Source organism: Mercenaria mercenaria, chromosome 3 (genome assembly GCF_021730395.1).
Source record: "Mercenaria mercenaria strain notata chromosome 3, MADL_Memer_1, whole genome shotgun sequence".
Taxonomy (NCBI): Eukaryota; Metazoa; Mollusca; class Bivalvia; order Venerida; family Veneridae; genus Mercenaria; species Mercenaria mercenaria.
In genome coordinates, this window is record NC_069363.1 from 51,321,728 (window position 1) to 51,342,111 (window position 20,384).

At 33.0% G+C, this 20,384-nt stretch overlaps 1 protein-coding gene and 1 long non-coding RNA gene across 9 annotated transcripts in view; one reads left to right on the top strand and one right to left on the bottom strand.

Annotated features, from left to right (window-relative positions):
* Window positions 1–20,384, top strand: part of LOC123525765 (uncharacterized) — a 238,853-nt gene that overhangs the window by 110,655 nt on the left and 107,814 nt on the right. The window contains exon 1 of one of the 8 annotated variants that reach the window (XM_053538476.1): window positions 7,629–8,270. The exons of the other annotated variants lie outside the window; for them this stretch is intronic. Coding sequence (XP_053394451.1) covers window positions 7,861–8,270 — 410 coding nt within the window. The 5' untranslated portion in view covers window positions 7,629–7,860. Of the gene's footprint in view, window positions 1–7,628; window positions 8,271–20,384 lie in introns of those variants that run through there. 8 annotated transcript variants of the gene reach the window in all.
* LOC128555631 (uncharacterized) lies at window positions 18,004–20,159 on the bottom strand. Its single transcript, XR_008370219.1, has 3 exons — window positions 19,851–20,159; window positions 19,378–19,416; window positions 18,004–18,987 (listed from the first exon to the last, which is right to left on the bottom strand). It is a non-coding gene; the product is annotated as an uncharacterized LOC128555631 (long non-coding RNA).

Consider the following 20,384-nt stretch of genomic DNA (forward strand, 5'->3'; position numbering starts at 1 on the left):
TTTGTGATACATTTAAAATCACTTTACCCTAAAAGGAATAAATAAATATGTGTACATGTATATTGTAAGTGTTGTTTTATAAAAGACAATAAAAACGTATTTCCCATAATGCACCCCAGTGATACGTTTGCACCAGGGGACATCATAACCTGCCATTGCAAATGTCATAAAGATATGAATCAGGTATTTTATGTAGCTTTTAATCAATATATGAATGAAAGCAGGCGACAATAGTAAATCATTATATGCTGATATACTTGCCACAATCGGGCATCTTTTTAAAGAACTAGCAATTATATAACATCCTCAAAAGAAAGAACACTACAATACCTAGAGCTAATATAACTCTCTTCATGTAGTATAAACTTATGGTATCATCATTTAATTGGCAAAAAAAAGATCCTCTTATAAATTTTGTTGCATAAATTCATTGAATATATAACGGAATAACATTCCTTTCGAGACTGAAGATGCACTTGGTTGTAAATTATTTTCAGGAAATTTAGTTAGTTTTGCTGTCAAATATCTGACATTTTCAAATAAACTAATGGAAATCGGTTTGTGATTATGAGAAAGATAAAGTATAGGCTGGGGGTTTTGAGGACGTTAGAGGAATTAATGGAGTCGTTAAGAGATATAGTTTGTATAGCTCTCAAACGTTTTCCAAAGGGTTCTGACGTACGGAAAGATATTCGATATCATTTGCTAACTACCTGATTTGAAAAGGATGGAATGTTAGATATCTTAATGATGCATAAAGATTTAGATAGATGTTTATCGAAATACAACTTCGGAACTATGTTCAGTCTGAAATAGAAATTGTTTATACATGCCAACATATATTGAAGATTGGTGAGATATGACATATTGTTGTATTGAACAACTTTGATTCGAATGTCGACATGCTGCATTGACTTGAGTTTGTTGAACAAGAAACAAACCATTCTCGAAGAAACTGTTGATTTTTTGTGTTATCTGCTAAAATAAACAAAAGTAAACACGTTACCACATACTGTGGTTGCTCTGAATAATACGTGCCTTCTGTGCTTTTATGTTAGAAGACGCCTGCTTTGTTTTAATTATGAATTGAATAACCGTTGCATGAATTCGTTTCGCCATGGAACGCGCATACAAATGTTACACATCCTTGTATTGGATGGTCAGAATGAATTCTTCTTGAACCATTTGCCAATTAAGTTTTTAAAAAAGCGTTTGGTAACGCAGAGAATTAAACAAGACATGAATTTCGTTTGTCGTTTTAAGATGGCTACAAACGTTGCTCTTCATTTACATGTGTTTAAAGTAAACGAAAACTGTTCAGTCCGACAAATCGAACTAATTTGATCAGGAACTTTTTATACTGACTTTTTAACTAAACACATGATAGCTGCAGAGTATCCTATTCATTAATTAGTCTATGAGACAGTTTTACGATCGGTGAAATACATTTCGTTGTGCAAATTAATTGGAATGTCTCGGAAAACCATAAGATATTTTGTTTCCGTCATTGCAACAGCAAATACTTACGAAAATGGGCAAGACATTATACTAGTACTCTGACAATGAACGAAAAGTTTTTCAAAACCAACTCTTTAAAAGACTATTTTTGTGTAAGAAAAGTTATTTCCCAAATTTCAAAATATTATAAACGTGTAGATGACAAGGGTTTCTAAACTGTAACAGAATATGTAAAACAAGGCATCACATGTGACGAAAACCTCACTTTTGCACCGTCTGTACTACAGTTTCATATAGTGTAAGTGTCGTTTTAAAAGGAGGTATTTTATATAACAATTTGATATTGTGTAATCATCTTAGTGTCCGCCATTCCCTGAATAAATAAAACGCTTAACGAAATGATAATCATTTAAATCCTGTATTTTTTTTCACGTTGTCTTTGTGAATTGATAGTTGTTCATTGTCAAATTCATTTTAAAATGCATCACTTTAATTTAAAAATTGATTATATTCCTTTATGATATTGTAGCAGCAAATGTATTGGGTCCCTGGCAAAAGTCAAGTATCTTTACCCGACATAAAAACCCCATAACCAAGAATTATAAATAAGATCTGAGTTTGTGTTTTGCATACGAACTCGGAAGAATGTTTTTTACCGGTGTTTGAAATCAGGAATAAAAGATCTAAATAGTTGTCTTAAAGAGAATTTTATGCGTGAAACCTGCAACCAGTATCAGTTTGATTTAGTCTATTCAAGAAGGGTAATGAATTGTGAAACACCCCTAATGCTCATTCACACCGAGCTCTATCATTCTAAAACACGATTCTAGTGGTCCAGCAAATATTAAAACTGCGAGTCGTAGTGCAGGGATATGTTTTCGCCTTATGACTGCTCTTGTGCTAATTACTACATCTACACAGAGATAAAGACAATCAACATTTTAATTCAAAAGTAGTAACTGGTAGTAAATCGTTCACAAAAAAGTATTATAAAGTATCATTATGAAGATGAACATAGATATTCTATAAACGAGGCGAAGACATTGAAATTTTGAACTAGAAAGAAAAATAGCTGCGACAGATGTTACATTGTATAACGAAAAACTACAATCTTGTACACTGTTAATTAGATTTTAGGAAAATTAAGTTATTTAATTAATTGCGGTTACCTGTGTGTTTGCAAAAGCATATGAAGAAAATAACAACATGAAAGTAAGATTTCTTTATATGAAAGTAAAGCATAAATTGCAATGTAAGCACAATATATCTACTGACATTTCTTGTTGGTCTAGAGTAATTACCACAACAAAATTTCTGGTAAATGAATTAATTGACTTATAATGAGGTATACGGTCGTTAGAAAGTCATACATACACTTTCTAGGACATACATTTAGGCAAGGTTAAAGTTGGGAAGGAGCCGGATAAGCAACGCAGAACAAATTTGTTACTTAGCGTGCACGTTCAAATCATGTTTAACATTGTATTATTACATATTTGCAAATTTGATCTTACGAAAAAAGATGGAATTACAAACGTGAGAAAAGAAGCAAAATGAATTTATAGATAATTGGATATATGTGTTAATGAATAATGAATATTGAAGGTGACTTCAGGGGTTTATTTTATCTTTATCATTCAGTACAATTTAAGGATATTTCATGCAATCAACAGAGCATAATGCTAAACTTAGGTACTGACATAATACGACTTACGATAATCTTGCCTGTTCGAATTACTTAAAGATGTATTCTACTCATCTTTCATTGAAATATTTTATATTTAGATATTTACTTCAAATGCTGATAATCCTTATCAAATATATTTAACTTCACTAAATATATAAATAAAATGTCTACATAGAGCTACATTAATAATCAAATGTCATGCAGTAACAGCTGATGTGTAAAAAAAACTTCCAGTTCTTTTTATGGTAGTACACATTATACTGTTTTTAGCTGTACATGTATACAGTGTGTACTATTTAACCAAATTCATAGCAGTCTTAATACACATTAATTTGTTTATTCTGTGTTTGCATAAACTACTGGTAGTATTTTTTTCATGTATTTAAATATGAAATTTGGGTCTAGTACACCTTTAATTGCTCTTGCAGTTAGGTGTTTGAACCTCGGGTGTGTTGTTTGTTCGCCCTGATGATAGGCAATTCACCTACATTCATTCATCGTCCACCTGCGATTTATGGAGAATACTTAAATACTGGTTAAGCATTCTAGACTGATATAGAAACTGCAATAAAAATGATAGGGCTGCCCATGAAACTTTATAAGTTTACTTCTAATATATAAATTTGAATTTTTTCTACGTACGGTTGAAACTCTTAGCAATTTTCAATTTGTTGTCCTGTATTGACAAATGAAAACTACTTGTATATTTTATTTGCTTTCATAAAAGTTTAATTACCTCAAATGTAAATTGAAATGTATTTCTTTAACGAATTATTGACACGAATAAATCAAGACTAGAGTTTTCAAGTCTTCATTTATTTATAAGTAAATATGGTCTTAGAATAAAACATCACTTACTTTACGATATGTTTGAATGATGCGACAAGCTTGCTTTTTGTCAATACTGTTATATAGCGTGAAGTATATAACATTCCAAAGTGTATTTAATTATTAGTGAATCATCCTAACAGATGCTACTTTGAACCTGTATTGTTCATTCTTCTAATTATTTCCCAGAACATCGTTTCAGGCAATTATTTGGTTTTCATTTCGGAAGTGTTTCTCTTAAAGTGTTGCTATATTTGCTAAGAGGATGTACCTATATTCAAGAACAGGATTCTACTTATGCCGACCTTTGCGCTAGATTCCGTAGAAATGTTTAAAACAAAGCCACCATGTGATCCCGAGAGAACTGAGTTTTCGTGGTCAGGAAACGACTATATAATGAGAATATCTTCTTAAGCTTGATGCACGCACAGTATATTTCTGCCATTCTTCTTGCGTGAATGGAAATATGTTTCAACTATTAATGAAGTAGCTAAATGAGGTTTGGTATCTTTATGAGCTATATTATCTTCTGTGAAGACGGACTTGCTTCATTTCATTAATTAAAATATATTTTACGTTGGTTTGTACAGGTTTTGGTGAATGAAATAAAATTTTGATAGCGCTTCAATGCGATATAGATACTCGTATATATGCAGTATTTTGAGCTGTAATTTTGTCTATTAATAAACGCGTAGGTTATATAATACTGTCAGGACAGAATCAGTGTCCAGGTAGAATATCAGTTACTCATTCCATTTCCATTCCTCTAAATACTCTTGCATTATTTCAAACCTGAATCAAAAACGGTGCAAAAAGGATGAGGAAGCTTCATTATTTATTGTAATTTGTGCTTTTTTTCCCGATTCTGTCGTTCCACTGAATTCCAAATTAAAGCAGGACTACTGAAATCTTAACAAGCATGTTAAAAGCAAATCTGAAAAAATAAAACAATAAACTCAATAATAAAAAAGGACATAAATATAGGAGTGCACATATTTCGTCTCCACAGTTACTTCACGTTTTATTCAACATTTTTTCGCTTTGTTTCATCAGTTAAAATGATACAATTTCGAGTTGGTTACTGGAACGAAACAAATTCAGTAATCTCTCAGACACAACCTATCATGCTGTGATTATTTGAATAATTATGTTCCCAGCACTTCATAATCGAAGTGCATAGAAACGGTTTTGGGAAAATACAGAATAGTGTGACAGGTTTCCTGAAAATAGCAAGGGCGCTGTATTTATTTAACTGAAAAAAATAACCCATCGGTTCTAGCTATACTAAATGCAATTATTTTATATAAAATGGCAATATAATTATATACTTTGATCATGGTGGCATTTAGTTTTCTATATATTGCTCGCATTTTTTTTACTGCTGTCAACACACATTTGAAGCCAATTTATTGTATGTTGCCAGCTTTGTCATAAACTGAAAAAAATATGTATGTCACGAAAATAAATGATTTTAGCTGAGCATTTAAGATATGTTATTCAAATATTTCAATAGGTTATTTACCCATATATACGAAATTATGCTACTAGTACAATAACCAGTGGTTATTTAATTTGATTACCTCTCTTTAAACTATGTAGCAGTAGGATTCTGTTTCATTAACCTTGCCAATATCTTTGATGCTTGATCCAATGGCTTATTGCTGATTACTTAAACATCTGTATCTAATTATACAAGCACTATGGTCATCATGTGGTAAATAAGTATATCCATAATCAAAATGAGCCGCGCCATGAGAAAAGCAACATAGTGGGTTTGCGACCTGCATGGATCCAGACCAGCCTGCGCATCCGCGCAGTCTGGTCAGGATCCATGCTGTTCGATTTTAAAGCCTGTTGGAACTGGAGAAACTGTTAGCGAACAGCATGAATCCTGACCAGACTGCGCGGATGCGCAGGCTGGTCTGGATCCATGCTGGTCGCAAACCCACTATGTTGGTTTTCTCATGGCGTGACTCAAATCATTAATGCCATTTTGTATAGGCTTACTAAGCGCACCTTAACATTCATAATATTCATGTGTTAATCATTTAAAAATATAGAGTACGTTAGAAACAAATGGTAGGATTGATTTTACCTCTGTCGATTTTATGTGTACCTATACTGAAATTGAACAGATAAATATTTTGTTTGGAGGAGCTGGATTTATAAAATGTGGTTTTAGAATATTTGTGGAAGTAAATGGATATAAATTAAATGGTTTAACGATATTTGTTTGGATGAATCCTTGATTTGTTTTAAATTGGTCAAATAAATACGCGCAATGTAACTTATTGCCATTTGTGTTCTTACGCGAGAAAGCAATTAACGTTTGTCAGTATCGAATTTGTTTGGTTTTCAGAACTAATTGGTATTACAATAAAAGTATATTTCATGTTGTATGCTATAAGACATCTGAATATAAGTGAATATATCAGTCTTGCATGCCTTTCCAATTTGTGGAAACTGTGATACATATGAACCTTATTCAAATTTGTAAAATGAATTTAAATATATGTACCACTCTCAATTTAAATCCTTTGAAAACAAATACGTTATTTTATTGCGAAAATATTTATAGTTTAGAAGCAAAAATAATTAAAGTAAATTGTAAAACCATCTAAAACCAAATAATACTAAACATGATTTGAGGTGCTGTACATAGCTAAATTTCATTTTAAACATACTTCTAATCATACAAATAATTGCTTTGTCTCAAAGAGTAATAATGATATAGAAGCATACATAACACTTCAAATAATTTATTTTGAATACTTCTGTAGGATAGGTCTGTAAAATATTAATTGAATATTTCCTCTTGGGGCATCTTTCTATTTCTAGAGCGTAATAAATTAGATGAAGCCTCCTAGAAACATCAGTTAGATTCGTGTTGTGCATCGACTGCGCATAAAACGCCAGTAACATCAATATTAAAACAAATATTTCTAACGTTGACTATTTCAAGGTTATTCTGACCAATTATTGCATTTCAATTACATCGGTTGTGTTATTAAGCGTGAAGGTCAATGCCTTAATAAAACCAAGATGAATTTGATACATATAATATATCGCATGCGCATTGTTCCACGATATTGTAACTTTACATATCTTTCGGAGGATAAGGTCAGATAAATGTCATTGAAATTCCGTTCTAATTCCAAACAGACGAGGTACTACAAATGCATTTATAATACGTCATATTTTTTTAACTTTCAAGGACCAAATATAGAAATACAGATTAAGCAAGTTTTACTGATGGAAATGAATTCAATATCGCTAGACAAGAACAATAAATAATAAAAATGATAAATAATTAAAAAAAATAATGGAAACAAATTTACGAAATTGAAACAATCGAAAAAAAATGAAAAGATCGATTGCACCTCAGTCTTCATGATTCTTGATTTATATTCTGCCAGATGTTAAATACACTTTTCTAGATCAATCACTCGAGGGTTACCGGCGAAGAATATTGATAACGCGAACTATGTTCACATCTGAAATAGAATCGGTTCCAGTGCCACATTGACAGTATTTAAAGGATATACATCTCATCTAGAGGAGAAATATATATTGTTACTATATATAAGACAGAATATAATTTGTTAATGTATACATAGCTGTTAAATTGTTTTAATGCAAAGTTTAGATATACTGAATAACTTTTAGCAGGAATAATTGCAGTTTATTGCAATTTTAGAGAATGTGTGTGGTTCAACTGACATTTTGTTTCCTGGAATTATTAAATAATTTAATCCTTAGATAAAATCGTGGAATTACTACAAAGAAAAAAGAAAACAGTGTATTGAAGTGAACAGATATAAATATAAAGCATATATATTTGAGACCTACATTTTTTACAGTAACCTGTTTCTTCAGCAATAGAAATTATGTATAAGCAAATGAAGAAGCAGTCGAAAAAGACGTCCTTTAGAGAATTTATACAGGACAGAATGCAGGACGCAAAACAGTTTAAAACGGCAACAGGGTCACCAATTCTATACACAAAATTTAGGAAGTATAAAAGGATGTATTATCCCTTTGCAAAACATCACGTGACCATTGGGCCAAAGCCCCAACATTCACACAAGCACGCGGCTGTAGTATACTCGAGGACTTACGGAAGGGAAGTATATAGTAATATAGATATCTGGCCTGATGATGATACCGCTAGGGAAAGGTTACTTGAAAAGTTAAAAGGATCATCCTTGTCGGATAATGATGATGATGATGATGATGATGTCAAAACTGACATTCCTAAAGGAATAGCAACAACCCAACAGGAAGTGATATATCAAAGGTAGGTATTTTTATAGCAGGGGAAATGCAGTACATTTCTGTACATTAGATAATCCTACGAACTATTTTTGCATGTTCTACGACTGAGATAAAACAAAACAAAAATCTAGAATAACAGATGGATAAAATTGCTCTTATTCAAAAATCGTAATATCAGAAATAGAACAGATGTTTTGCTATGTATTTTTTGTTCTTTATTAATTGATTTACTTTTCTTTTAACATAGTTGCATTGAAATACGACATACAATGTTAACATTTACATAAATTAAGAACCTTCTCCTTATATATTTCATTAACATCAGTTGATGTTTATTACTTCAAAATATTGTCAATATTCTGCCTTCGCCTTGTTAAGCAGTGTATTCAAATGGGTATTTTAGTATTAACCGAGTTAAAAGATATCTTCAGCAAAATCCAAAAAGTGGGATAAAAAGCAGCTCTTTAAAATAGGCATGCACAAATTTCTCTTTTTTTTATTATAGTTTTATTTGTACAAACATTGACCAGATCAGTCAGATATTTCATTTATATTTTTGAATATGATTATTTTACAGGAAAAATGTCTCTATTCGTATTTTTAAATGAACGTTGTTGGTGGATGTTCGTTTGCTTTATTTTCATTGTGAAAGTAAATTCAGCTCTCTGTAGTAAAGGTGCGGCGTTCTAGAGGAATTTTATTTTGTTTGTTGTCAAACTTTCCTTGAATTCTTGATGTCAGTTTATTGTCCTTAAAACAGTGTAAATTTATACTTTTTATTTTGTTTTTATATTCTAGGATGATTATTAAGTCATCTAAAGACGCACAGCATAATCTTTCGAATGTGCTTGGAAATTCACAGTTTGTATATGTATCATAACAATCGTATTGCAGTTATTTAACATTCTACCAACGTTAATTTCTTGAAGAAGCTATTTGTTAAAGGCACTTTGTGATAAAACTTCAGATGATAAAGTTCCCTGGAGTTTGCAACTTTTGGTAATTACAACGTAGAGCAAACTTGTTTTGAATATTACAATCAATATCTTGGATTTTGTAGATTTAATTTTCAAACACATTTATGGATAATGTCGACTTTGTGAATGAGTTTTATTTGCACTTCGTCTTACTTACTATATTGTTCTCAGCAAACAAACGGTCGTTTTGGCAGAAGAGTATTTGCAAATTATATAAATTACAGGCCTGTTATTTGAGCGTCATGTCTGGTACTTTGGACAGACATTTATTTTGACAGCAAATCTATGAATGTCAAAACCATTCAGAAAAACTGTTTTTATATCATAGTGCAAAGATCATGGTAATCTGGGACGAGGTCGTAGAAAATGGCTGAAAGTCTTATAAACGTCTTCTCCTTTTTAAAAAAAAATGGTTGGCATACAAATGAAGGTGTATTTATCTTTTTTCAATATTCGTTTGCTATATACCAGCAAGAGTAAAGTATATTGTACATTTGTGTTTATTCAACGCATTGTTTCTTGAACAAACCAAACAACCTTTCCGAGTAAGACTGAAAACTTACTGGTAGTGCTTTAAACTTTACCAAGTAATTGGATGTTAAATAGATGACTCTTCAACTGCATTATGTTTCTTGCAACCCCTCCTACATAATAAGCTAAAATGACTGTAAACTTAAAACTTAAATGCAATGGTGATGACGTTGAACAATTGTCTGGAATTATTCCAACGCACTGTGTTCATACTGTAATAATGATTGTTGAACAGAACGTTGCTACCGGCTGTTTCGTTTTCCTAGTCCTGTATTGCCTTTACCTGTTTGTAATTAATAAGTGGCAATCAACATCTAATTACAAATAATGCAGTTTACATATGGTTAATCTGGTTCGGCAGAATTTGACTTCGTATTTTTTAAAAAGATTTTTGGTCTTTTTCCTTACCTTTTCTGAATCAGTAACAAAATTAGAATGTGTTTGCAACTGTGTCGTTTCTCAGCTTTTCCCTGTATACAAACACCAAGTTAGTTACTTTGTTTGCGTGCATTTAACAATTTCGCTGCATTGCTTTTTATTGAATATTTTTGCTGTAGTCAAAGAGAGCGCTTGAATTTCAAGCAGTTTTTCATATGATTTGTTGCTGTCATTTTTTTCGTTCATAGAGGTCCAATGTAGGAATGTACATGAACTGGTATATCGATCTGACTAATGTCGTCTGCTTTGGTTTAAATATTCATGAGAATTAGATAAAATGTCTAATAACAGTCTCTGTAATGTAGAAACAGTGTTTTTGTGATGTGATAAATGTCACCAACAAACATGTTCATTTACTAGTGTAATAACTTTTAATCTTAGATAAGAAAGCATCTGTGCTTCAACATTACTTTTCCTAACGAGCAATGGTAAAGTAAAATATTCCAAAGCTTTAATGATTGCTAAATTTTGTTTTAAGTTTTTTTCTGTTTGAAAATATGCTTCTGCCGATATATTTCCTTAGTCTTTTAAAAGTAAAGGCTAACCACTAACACCTCGGTCACAAAAACGTACGATGTCCGTACGGTTTTAAAAAATCGAGTACCACCAATTTATTTTAGAATCCTTACGGTCTCTGTACAATTGCAGCGTCTGGTCACAGTACCTACGGGCCCTTTACGATCTTTAGAGGATGTCGTCGAGTTCCCGAGTCTTCTACGAGTTCAAATAATCCGTACGAGGCCCGTACGAGTCAACGACGTCCGTACGGACGCCGTACACGTTTGTCAAAATTCGACTGAAAACCTACTCGTGCCGAGCTCGTAGCGTTCTTGTGACCAGGGTATAACATGTATTATAGGAACCAACGCAGGAGCCATCTGGCCTAGTCGCATAATGGCAGACAGTTAATTTGATTACAGTGGCCGAAGGGATCTATATTAAAGTGGCTTTTGATTAAATTTTATTGCGGATACATTTTAGACAGTTTGATAGGAAAAATGGGGCGAGAAAGATGTATTTTGTGAAGTAAAACTAAAGTTTTGAATGAGTAGTAATACAAGCTGACAGTGGTGTGAATTTGAGATGATTATGCAGTAAGCAACTGTGACAGGAAAAAAAAGGTCCATACAAAATACAGGAAATAATATATAATAAATGTAATAATATATAATAATATATAGGTCTGGGTGGTCTTGAAACTTCCCAAAAATTTATCAGATGTGAAAATATAATGTTCATTTTCACGTCTGTGAAAAGGAATTATTATCTGTTTGAAAGGAACATGTTTGACTTTATAAGTATTTGATTTATTGTTAATACTTAATCGTTGAACAATCGTAAAATGAGCCGTGCCATGGGAAAACCAACATAGTGGCTTTGCAACCAGCATGGATCCAGACCAGCCTGCGCATCCGCGCAGTCTGGTCAGGATCCATGCTGTTCGCTAACGCTTTCTCTAATTGCAGTAGGCTTTAAAAGCGAACAGCATGGATCCTGACCAGACTGCGCGGATGCGCAGGCTGGTCTGGATCCATGCAGGTCGCAAACCCACTGTGTTGGTTTTCTCATGGCGTGACTCAAATAGTAAAAGTGTAAACTCCACAGGTCGCTCAACACGACAAAAGCGATAATGTTGCTGGTTCGGTTTGATTGAGCCTGTTCATGTTCAAGCCTTGTTTGTAAATGCTAAAACCCAAACAACGCGTTTAACATTTAACCTTTAACTAAACAGTTCTCAGAGATGATTTATCAATTTTCAGGTTTCTATGATATACAAAATATAATATTCAGCTCTGAAAGATTGACGTTCATGAAGAGGAAACAGGTATATCATGTTATACACAATTCGACTCCTGCTTCGAAAATAAATTTGAAATTCTTTGATAAAGATTGTACTTAGTTGATCAAGGAAATATTTGTGCGATAAAATCCGGAGATTTGTAAAAAGAAACTACATCCCAGAAAAATTCTGGAAGTACGTAATCAGAGTTGAATTGTAGTAATTGATACGATTGAAAAAGATCAGATGAAAAAAAAGCAAAACGTAAAGATTTCCCGGAAGCACAGAGCACACCAAAGACAGACATAAAGCCATTCATCACGAAGTAGGCCCGCAACAAAAAGAAGATGAAATTTCAAGAACATTTCAAGAGCCGGAAATTCGGTTGTAATGTGGAATGAGTTACCGATCAGCCAAAGTTTACAATTTTAATTCGCCCAGTGTTTTAGAAAAAAATTGAAAACGGCCATATCCATAGATTTATTAAAGTCATGGGTAATTACAGAAACTTCACTTTTTTAAAGGAGATCGAAGACATGAAAAGGTCGAGAAGAACATTTCAAGTGATTTTTTGGCACTTCGTTTCATAGAAAAGTTTTCATGTACGGGTTAATGATGTACGTGTGCATTCCAAGAGAGAAATGCATCTTTAAACAATAAACACTTGGCGAATTACGACAGATTAAGTAAGCTATACGTGATAATAAAGATATAATAATAAACATAACAACAATATCGTTATTGAAGTAATAAAACAAACATAAATATCATACGAATTTCTGATAGGGTTCTATGCTAATTGTTTATGGGGTGGTGATCACTCCGCTTTGTGTTAAACAGGATTTTTTTGCATGAATAAAAATTCAGATTTGATGCGATACGGCTATTCGACGTGTACAAATGTCTTAAATACCTATATTTGCGTCGAGTAACAGAATAATCTTAGACAATATAATAATATGAGATTACTCTTCATGCTTAATATATCTCGGGTTAGTCTGCTTTCTGGGGAAACAAAATCTTTGTCATTATGACTCCACAGGGGACCGAACCCATCACTTCGGGAAAAAAACAGACAACATCATAACCACCCAAGTAAAGTTTTGAAATTATTGCAGCATTTTGAATTAATACGCTTGCACATAATGTTGTTTCTAAGAATATTGCTTTTCTTGGCAACTATACTGTTATTAAATTGTTTTCTGCACCGAATATTTGAAGCAGATAGAAATATAATGGCACGTTCTGTGCTTCCATTTATATCTCTGACTAATGATGTTGATTGCAGCTTGGCAAAGGAGCTTAACAACGAAATTTGTCAAAGTCGTGTGTCTGCTTGCAAAGATCAAAGAAAGCAATATTCAACTTTTTTTTTGTTATTGAGAGCAAGGCATATGTCTTTAATCAAAATAGTGCCTGCTGATACGCTTTCTGTAAATCATATGTTATATTTCAGTACATGTATTTCAGAAAAAAAAAGATATATTTATGTCTTATTTTTTGTTGTTTCTTTTGCCAAAATTTACTATTATGTATTGTGTCGTTTTGTTGCTTCCGCCGCAGAAACAGTACAATACTTTGTTTTGTTTTGTTCTGTCAGTAGTTTCAGAAGTGTAGTGACAGAACGCATAACCTACGCTTGTGCACATTCCAGTGAGGCGTCCTAAAACTATCGGAAGGAGGCATATTCAAACCACAAAAGAGTTGTGTCAAGAGTCCATGTACCGCTTCAGTACAAGTAATGCACGTCTGAAATTATTGGAATGCAGAGATATAAACGGGAGTGAAATACCTTCTCTTTCTTTTATTGACTACAACATACCTTCTTTTTATTTGTAAAAAATATAGGAGATCTTCTAAGTACAATAAAAATCAAAACAATCTGATCTGTGTCCTTAGTCTTTCCTTATGCCTGACCTTTTGTCCTTGTGTTACATATTATAGCGGAACCATCAAGGGATACGTAGTATCCTCTTCATTAATCAAGATATGAGACAGTTTAATGGTTGGCAAAATTGATTTTGTCCTTGGAGGAAGTCTCGGAAAAATAGAGATGTATTTTAACGGGAAAAACTTACAGTTCTTAGAGGAATATTGTGATAATCCCATGACAAGGAACGCCTGATCATGGGTTTAATACATTTTGATAACCTTTTCAAACACAAGATCATCGTGATAAAGTTATTGTTTCTTCCATAAATAGTTCCTATATAAGAATACTTATGTTTTGTAGACAGATGGTATTTTGAGTTTCAGAATATTTTGTTCGAGACCAATGTTTTTTTTTCATATCAGAATAGGTAATATCTTAAAGATAAGATCTACATGTAAAGCTTCTTTCTTTTTTTCTTTTTTGGAAAATGCAGTGTGAAATATGTTTAGTAGTTTTTCACAAGAAGACTTCCTTCGTGCAATTTCTAGCGTGTCCACCTTCTAACTGGTTGACTTTTGATGATCTCTGAGATAGTTTGCTTATCAAAATGATAATAACTTATCATACCGATTGTTAAAGTATTTTCAGTAGTCCCTTCACCGGTAGAAATAGAGATGAAGAATGGTCTGCCAATCTATCAGTCAACCGGCCCGACAGACGAAAAGTGATCCCGCGAAAACCTTATAAATGCAAGATGTTTTTCATGAAAAGTACATTAATTTATTGGTGGGTGCTAGGGTATTTATATATATATATATATATATATACAGTCAAACCCGGCTGCAGAACCTCCCTTGGGGACTGAAAAATGCCGGTATTTGTGATAACATATATTTTCGCAAGACAGGTGACGTGTGACCATAGTAAGCAGGTTATATTTTATGGAGGCTGTCTACAGTACGGGTCTGACTGCATAAGGGAGTTCATCGGTTCTATGACAAAGGTAAATGTACCAAGTAATATAGCAAAAACAAAACAAAATTATGTGGGATAAGGCCGTGACTTTATTGTAAATTTTCAAATGAAAATTATGGCATATTGTAAATATATAGCATGGTATATATGAAAATGATGAAAAAATATGAAAGACAAAGCTCCAGCTAAAATGCCTGGAAGCAACATAGCAGCGCGAAGGTGCAGAAAACTATGAAAATAAGAGCAGAACATACCAGACCTATAGGAAATTGTAGGTTCTAGTACTTCGCACTAATGAGAAACGTGACAAAGATGCTCTCACCGATCTCTATGATATAAGATGATATATCAACAAAAATATTCTTCCTAGATTAAGTAAATGCAAAATGAAACATAACACCAAGATCAAAATAAAATCTGATGTAAGTCAAGAAAGTCTTCAGCAAACAAACGCACAAAAAATTAAAATATTGAAAAAATTGTTTCAATGTAATATATGAACAAACGGACCGTGCGAGGGAATGGTTATAGCAAATTATGCTACAATAATAATATAATCCATCCAAGCGATTGACTGAGCTAACCAGCAGACTGGAAACGTAAGAAAACAGGGGGGATTTACATGTCTGTTTCAACATAACCCATGTGTTAGAGGTTTGTAGCAAAGTGATCCACAAATTATAAAAATATGTACGGACCTACACGTACATATAACAAATGCAACTTTCGACTGATCACTAATAATCGTATGGCCGATAAGTTGAACAACCCTGTTTATATAAGACACAGTCAATCCATGGACCAGGTGAATGGCCGACCACATGGTACAAGGCCCCCTCTAACGGTTAAAGAGCGCCCGCCCAATAACACCAATAATAAGAGATGACCAACCGAGCGCGAGGTTGCAGATACGAGAAGGTCAACCTAGACAAGTGAGCTTTTATTTTGATACTGCCGTAGTATACAAGAATAAAATATTTTGTGGATCACTAAATATTGCTCACAACACGGACAAAAATTAAAATGAAATTAGAATTGACTTGAGCCAAACATTTTAATACAGAAGACTTTCTTTACTGTACCCCGAATAAAGATTACAATTTGTAAGCGCCATTTAAGTCACGACAATAAAAATTCTAAATTGATGAAATCAGATCAATGCAAATAATGTATGTTTACTAATAAAATCAGTTTATATACGCATACACGCCTTATTTCTTTCCTTTACTATATAACTAATACCAAACAAACAACTTAAACTGGTTTCAAAGATGGTGGTTAACTACTGTCATATACAATCAATATCCCAATAACACAATGCATCAATAGAACGTCTTCGAAATATATATAGACAGAAATATCATAATTCTTTCCAAATATGCATGTACTTAAGCAATCAATATGCCGAAAGAAACATAAAATATACCGGACTATTTATGAACATATGCAGTAAGACAGAATACAGAATGGACAATTCATATGTAATATGACAAATACTTGTCATGTTATCTTAATCTTTACGCATTATTATTATTATAATTATTATTTTTTGTTTTAATTTCATCCAAAAACTACCCAGAAAGACAGGTTAATCGTATGCTGCGAGCCGGCTGCCCCAACCCTAACTCTTTTCTATTTTTTATGATATTTTATATAAGAGGGGGAGGTAGGGAGAATCCGAGGCTCTGACCAGCGAAAAGGCTCTCTCCACCCCCTGCTTTCCGAGTATTTACTATCATCAATGTTTCTAGCAGATAAAATAAATGTACCAAACAGAACAAAAACAACACGAAAAACTGGGTAATGTTCATGAGCTGTCATCGAATTATAAATCGATGTACAAAACGATGTCCTACAAAAATATTTCAATTATGTTTGTTTGTTTTTTTACAGAATAATGACATTAAGACCATCTTCTGCAAATACAATGCCAGAATTTGGCGAACCTGCATGCTATCGCTTTGTGTAATAAACCCGCACTAATTCATGTTATCTTCGTGCTTAAATTCAAACCAAATTTAACAAAAACAACAAACAAAGTACCAAAAGAAAAAGATAGTAACATTCGGAATGTTTATAAATGAATACATGCAGTTAAAAATCAAGCCGGTTTCATTCAACCGTATTGTTCCATGATGTTTAAATGTACCAACAGAAGCGTACTAGCAAAATTGAGTTTATACACACACACTGTAGAGTTTATTCTCTAATATACCATAGATTACAGAAGCGGCGTGACATGTTTGGTGCAGCAGTACATTTTGTGGCAGGGTTCAGCAGTATGATTCACCATTGTGACCCTGAAACAGATTAAACTTGACGGCAGAAATATGTTAAAAAACAACAAAGTTACTGTAATGGGAAGGGTGGGAGGGAATTTTTGTAAACGATCTGTCCTCTACGGATTTCCGATAAAGAATGTACTTGTCACTGCACTAAATTTGCCCATGAAAATCCCGTGGGATTAAAACTTGTTAGACTAGTATTTGAACTGATACGACTATAAATACAAATACAGGTGCGGATTAGCAGTGATGCGTTATGTTAGACAAGACGATACTCACCAAAATTAAAACAATTTATTTCATAAGAGAACATAAATTTACTTAATTTATTGGTGGGTGCTAGGGTATTTATATATATATATATATATATACAGTCAAACCCGGCTGCAGAACCTCCCTTGGGGACTGAAAAATGCCGGTATTTGTGATAACATATATTTTCGCAAGACAGGTGACGTGTGACCATAGTAAGCAGGTTATATTTTATGGAGGCTGTCTACAGTACGGGTCTGACTGCATAAGGGAGTTCATCGGTTCTATGACAAAGGTAAATGTACCAAGTAATATAGCAAAAACAAAACAAAATTATGTGGGATAAGGCCGTGACTTTATTGTAAATTTTCAAATGAAAATTATGGCATATTGTAAATATATAGCATGGTATATATGAAAATGATGAAAAAATATGAAAGACAAAGCTCCAGCTAAAATGCCTGGAAGCAACATAGCAGCGCGAAGGTGCAGAAAACTATGAAAATAAGAGCAGAACATACCAGACCTAATAGGAAATTGTAGGTTCTAGTACTTCGCACTAATGAGAAACGTGACAAGATGCTCTCACCGATCTCTATGATATAAGATGATAACTATAGATTTCAACGAATGTAATGCATTTTAGATTTTAGTACTAATAGATTTACAATATGTCATACCGAAATGCACATTACGTGTATTGAGGGCCACTCAACATTTTATGAAAATAAAATTCGCCAAAACGAGGTATGCAGTGAATACACGTTTACTCAATAGGTACAGCAGGTCATTGACAAACAGTTAAAAGTCTAGAGCTAGAAATTACCTTTTGCTATGTACCTTAATTTTTAAGATGTATCAAAATCTATGAAACTCGCTGAATATTTTACATATTGTATATCTTTAAATGTTACAATGTCATTCAGGTACATGTACATATTATCCAATAGTTCGATTACTATAAGCTAGGGTCATCATGAAACCTTTTGCTGAGGTTTCAGTCGAAATGTATTATCTATTTATTTTGAACGAACGTCAGACGAACGGAAGGACAGGCGGACGAATAGGAAACCAATAGCCATAAGACTTTCAATTAGAAGAGTCTTACTGCCACTGACTTGTTACGTCATAAACAGAATATGCTTGGACAGTTTCATGTGACGTCTTCTTTGCATTCATATTATTGAAATTATTATTCATATCATTATTGTTATTATGATTATTATTATTATTATTAACATTATTCTCATAATTGATTCAATTCTGTTTTACACCTATTTTCGATATTTCTTGATTATTTCGTTTTCCATATCAATGCATTTTTATAACTTATTCTTTTACATGCAGGCAGTTAAGTAATGCTACAACGGACCTAGATAAATCGGATCTAATAAAATTAACCAGGTACAGCAGTTACCTTTCAACACAAGGTGCCCCAATAGCTGCCGATCCCGACCATGCCACGCCGCTCCTATAGCTAAACTGTTTAAAGACATTAGGAGAATAGCCGGTTGACGACATTAGTTTTCTGCAGTCCCTTATACCAGAGATTGACCGTGTTAATGCTGGTGTTACAGTTGTTGACGTAATGGATAATCCGCATCAAATCGTATAGGCTAGAACTGCGTCTAAAATTAATGTGTATGCATTTCATTAGCGTGTAACAAAATTGATAACCCAAATCCATATTTTAGTCATTAAGAAATACATTTAAAGCTGAATATGTTCAAAATATAACAATAATCTGTATTAATTTATATTAGTCCTTGTATATGATAATCTTTTGCAGAACGGAACCATGCAAAGTATTAGCAGATTCGGTTCGATTAACTTGGTTCATGGAAATCACTCGTGGCACTCCCAAGTATAGTGTGGCTTATTCCATTTAGCTCAGAATGTTTGTGTTTTTATTTCTATAGCACCGTTCTCCATAAGTTTCGTTGTTTTGCTGGATTTTATTCTTATGTAAAATACTCTCAGAAACAGTAACCAGACTTAAGTATGAAAAGCACATCTACCTTACTTCGAACATGTCCGGATTATATTGTTTAACAGTTCTGAAAGAGCTTTGTAATTCATTACAATGAATTAATAAATATATCTATAAATCCGTGAATTATTTGATTTAAACATGACGCTTTCGTGCTTTAAGAAATATTTCTACGACTTAGAATTGTGACAGTATGTTATTAATTTTCATAAGCATCACTTACCATTTACTGTTATACATTACAACAGTTGAGATCTAGGTTACCCTAGTGATGTATAAAATGAAAATATATCTTACATTTCTTTCGATATCTAACAAACAGCAGCTAACCAATATGTTACATTATGAAAACATCCAATATACACGTATCTTTCTTGTCAGCTGTTAATGTTTCATTCCATGGTACGAACCCAACTGGAACGCTCTCTTGCCAGTATAGCTAATCAAGTTAATATAGCCAATTTCGTTCCTGGACACGTAAAAAGCGTAAGCTTACATTACCTTATTACATACCAATTTTCCCATGTGCAGTCTCTACGAACACTTTAACCATCTGACTGAAATACTGTTGAAAACGGAATGGAACCAATTAATTGTATGTCGCTCCTTTCTCATCGGATCTGTTAAGCTGTAACTAGACTATGCAGCATGTTTTTTATCATTTGAAGCAAGATATTTAACGTATAATTTTGACAATTGGTAAGAAACAACCAAATGTATATTTCTATTTGATTTAATGACTTAAAAGTTTGTGATTTTTTTTTAATTATATTAGGCTACAAAGCAAAATTCTTTGATTAATCCTAGCGATACAAATCATGTTACAAAATATTTCCGCAACAATGTACGTTTGAAATGCATAAACCTCACTACACCTCGGGTGAAACCAGTACATGAATTGTACATATGATTAAAGTCCATAAATAATAATGACCGAGAATAATGTACAGGAACTAACGTACTGCATTTTTGCGTATGTACATGCAAACAAAAAGAACGCTCGACCACACCCATGTTTTACCTGTGAGTGTTTGT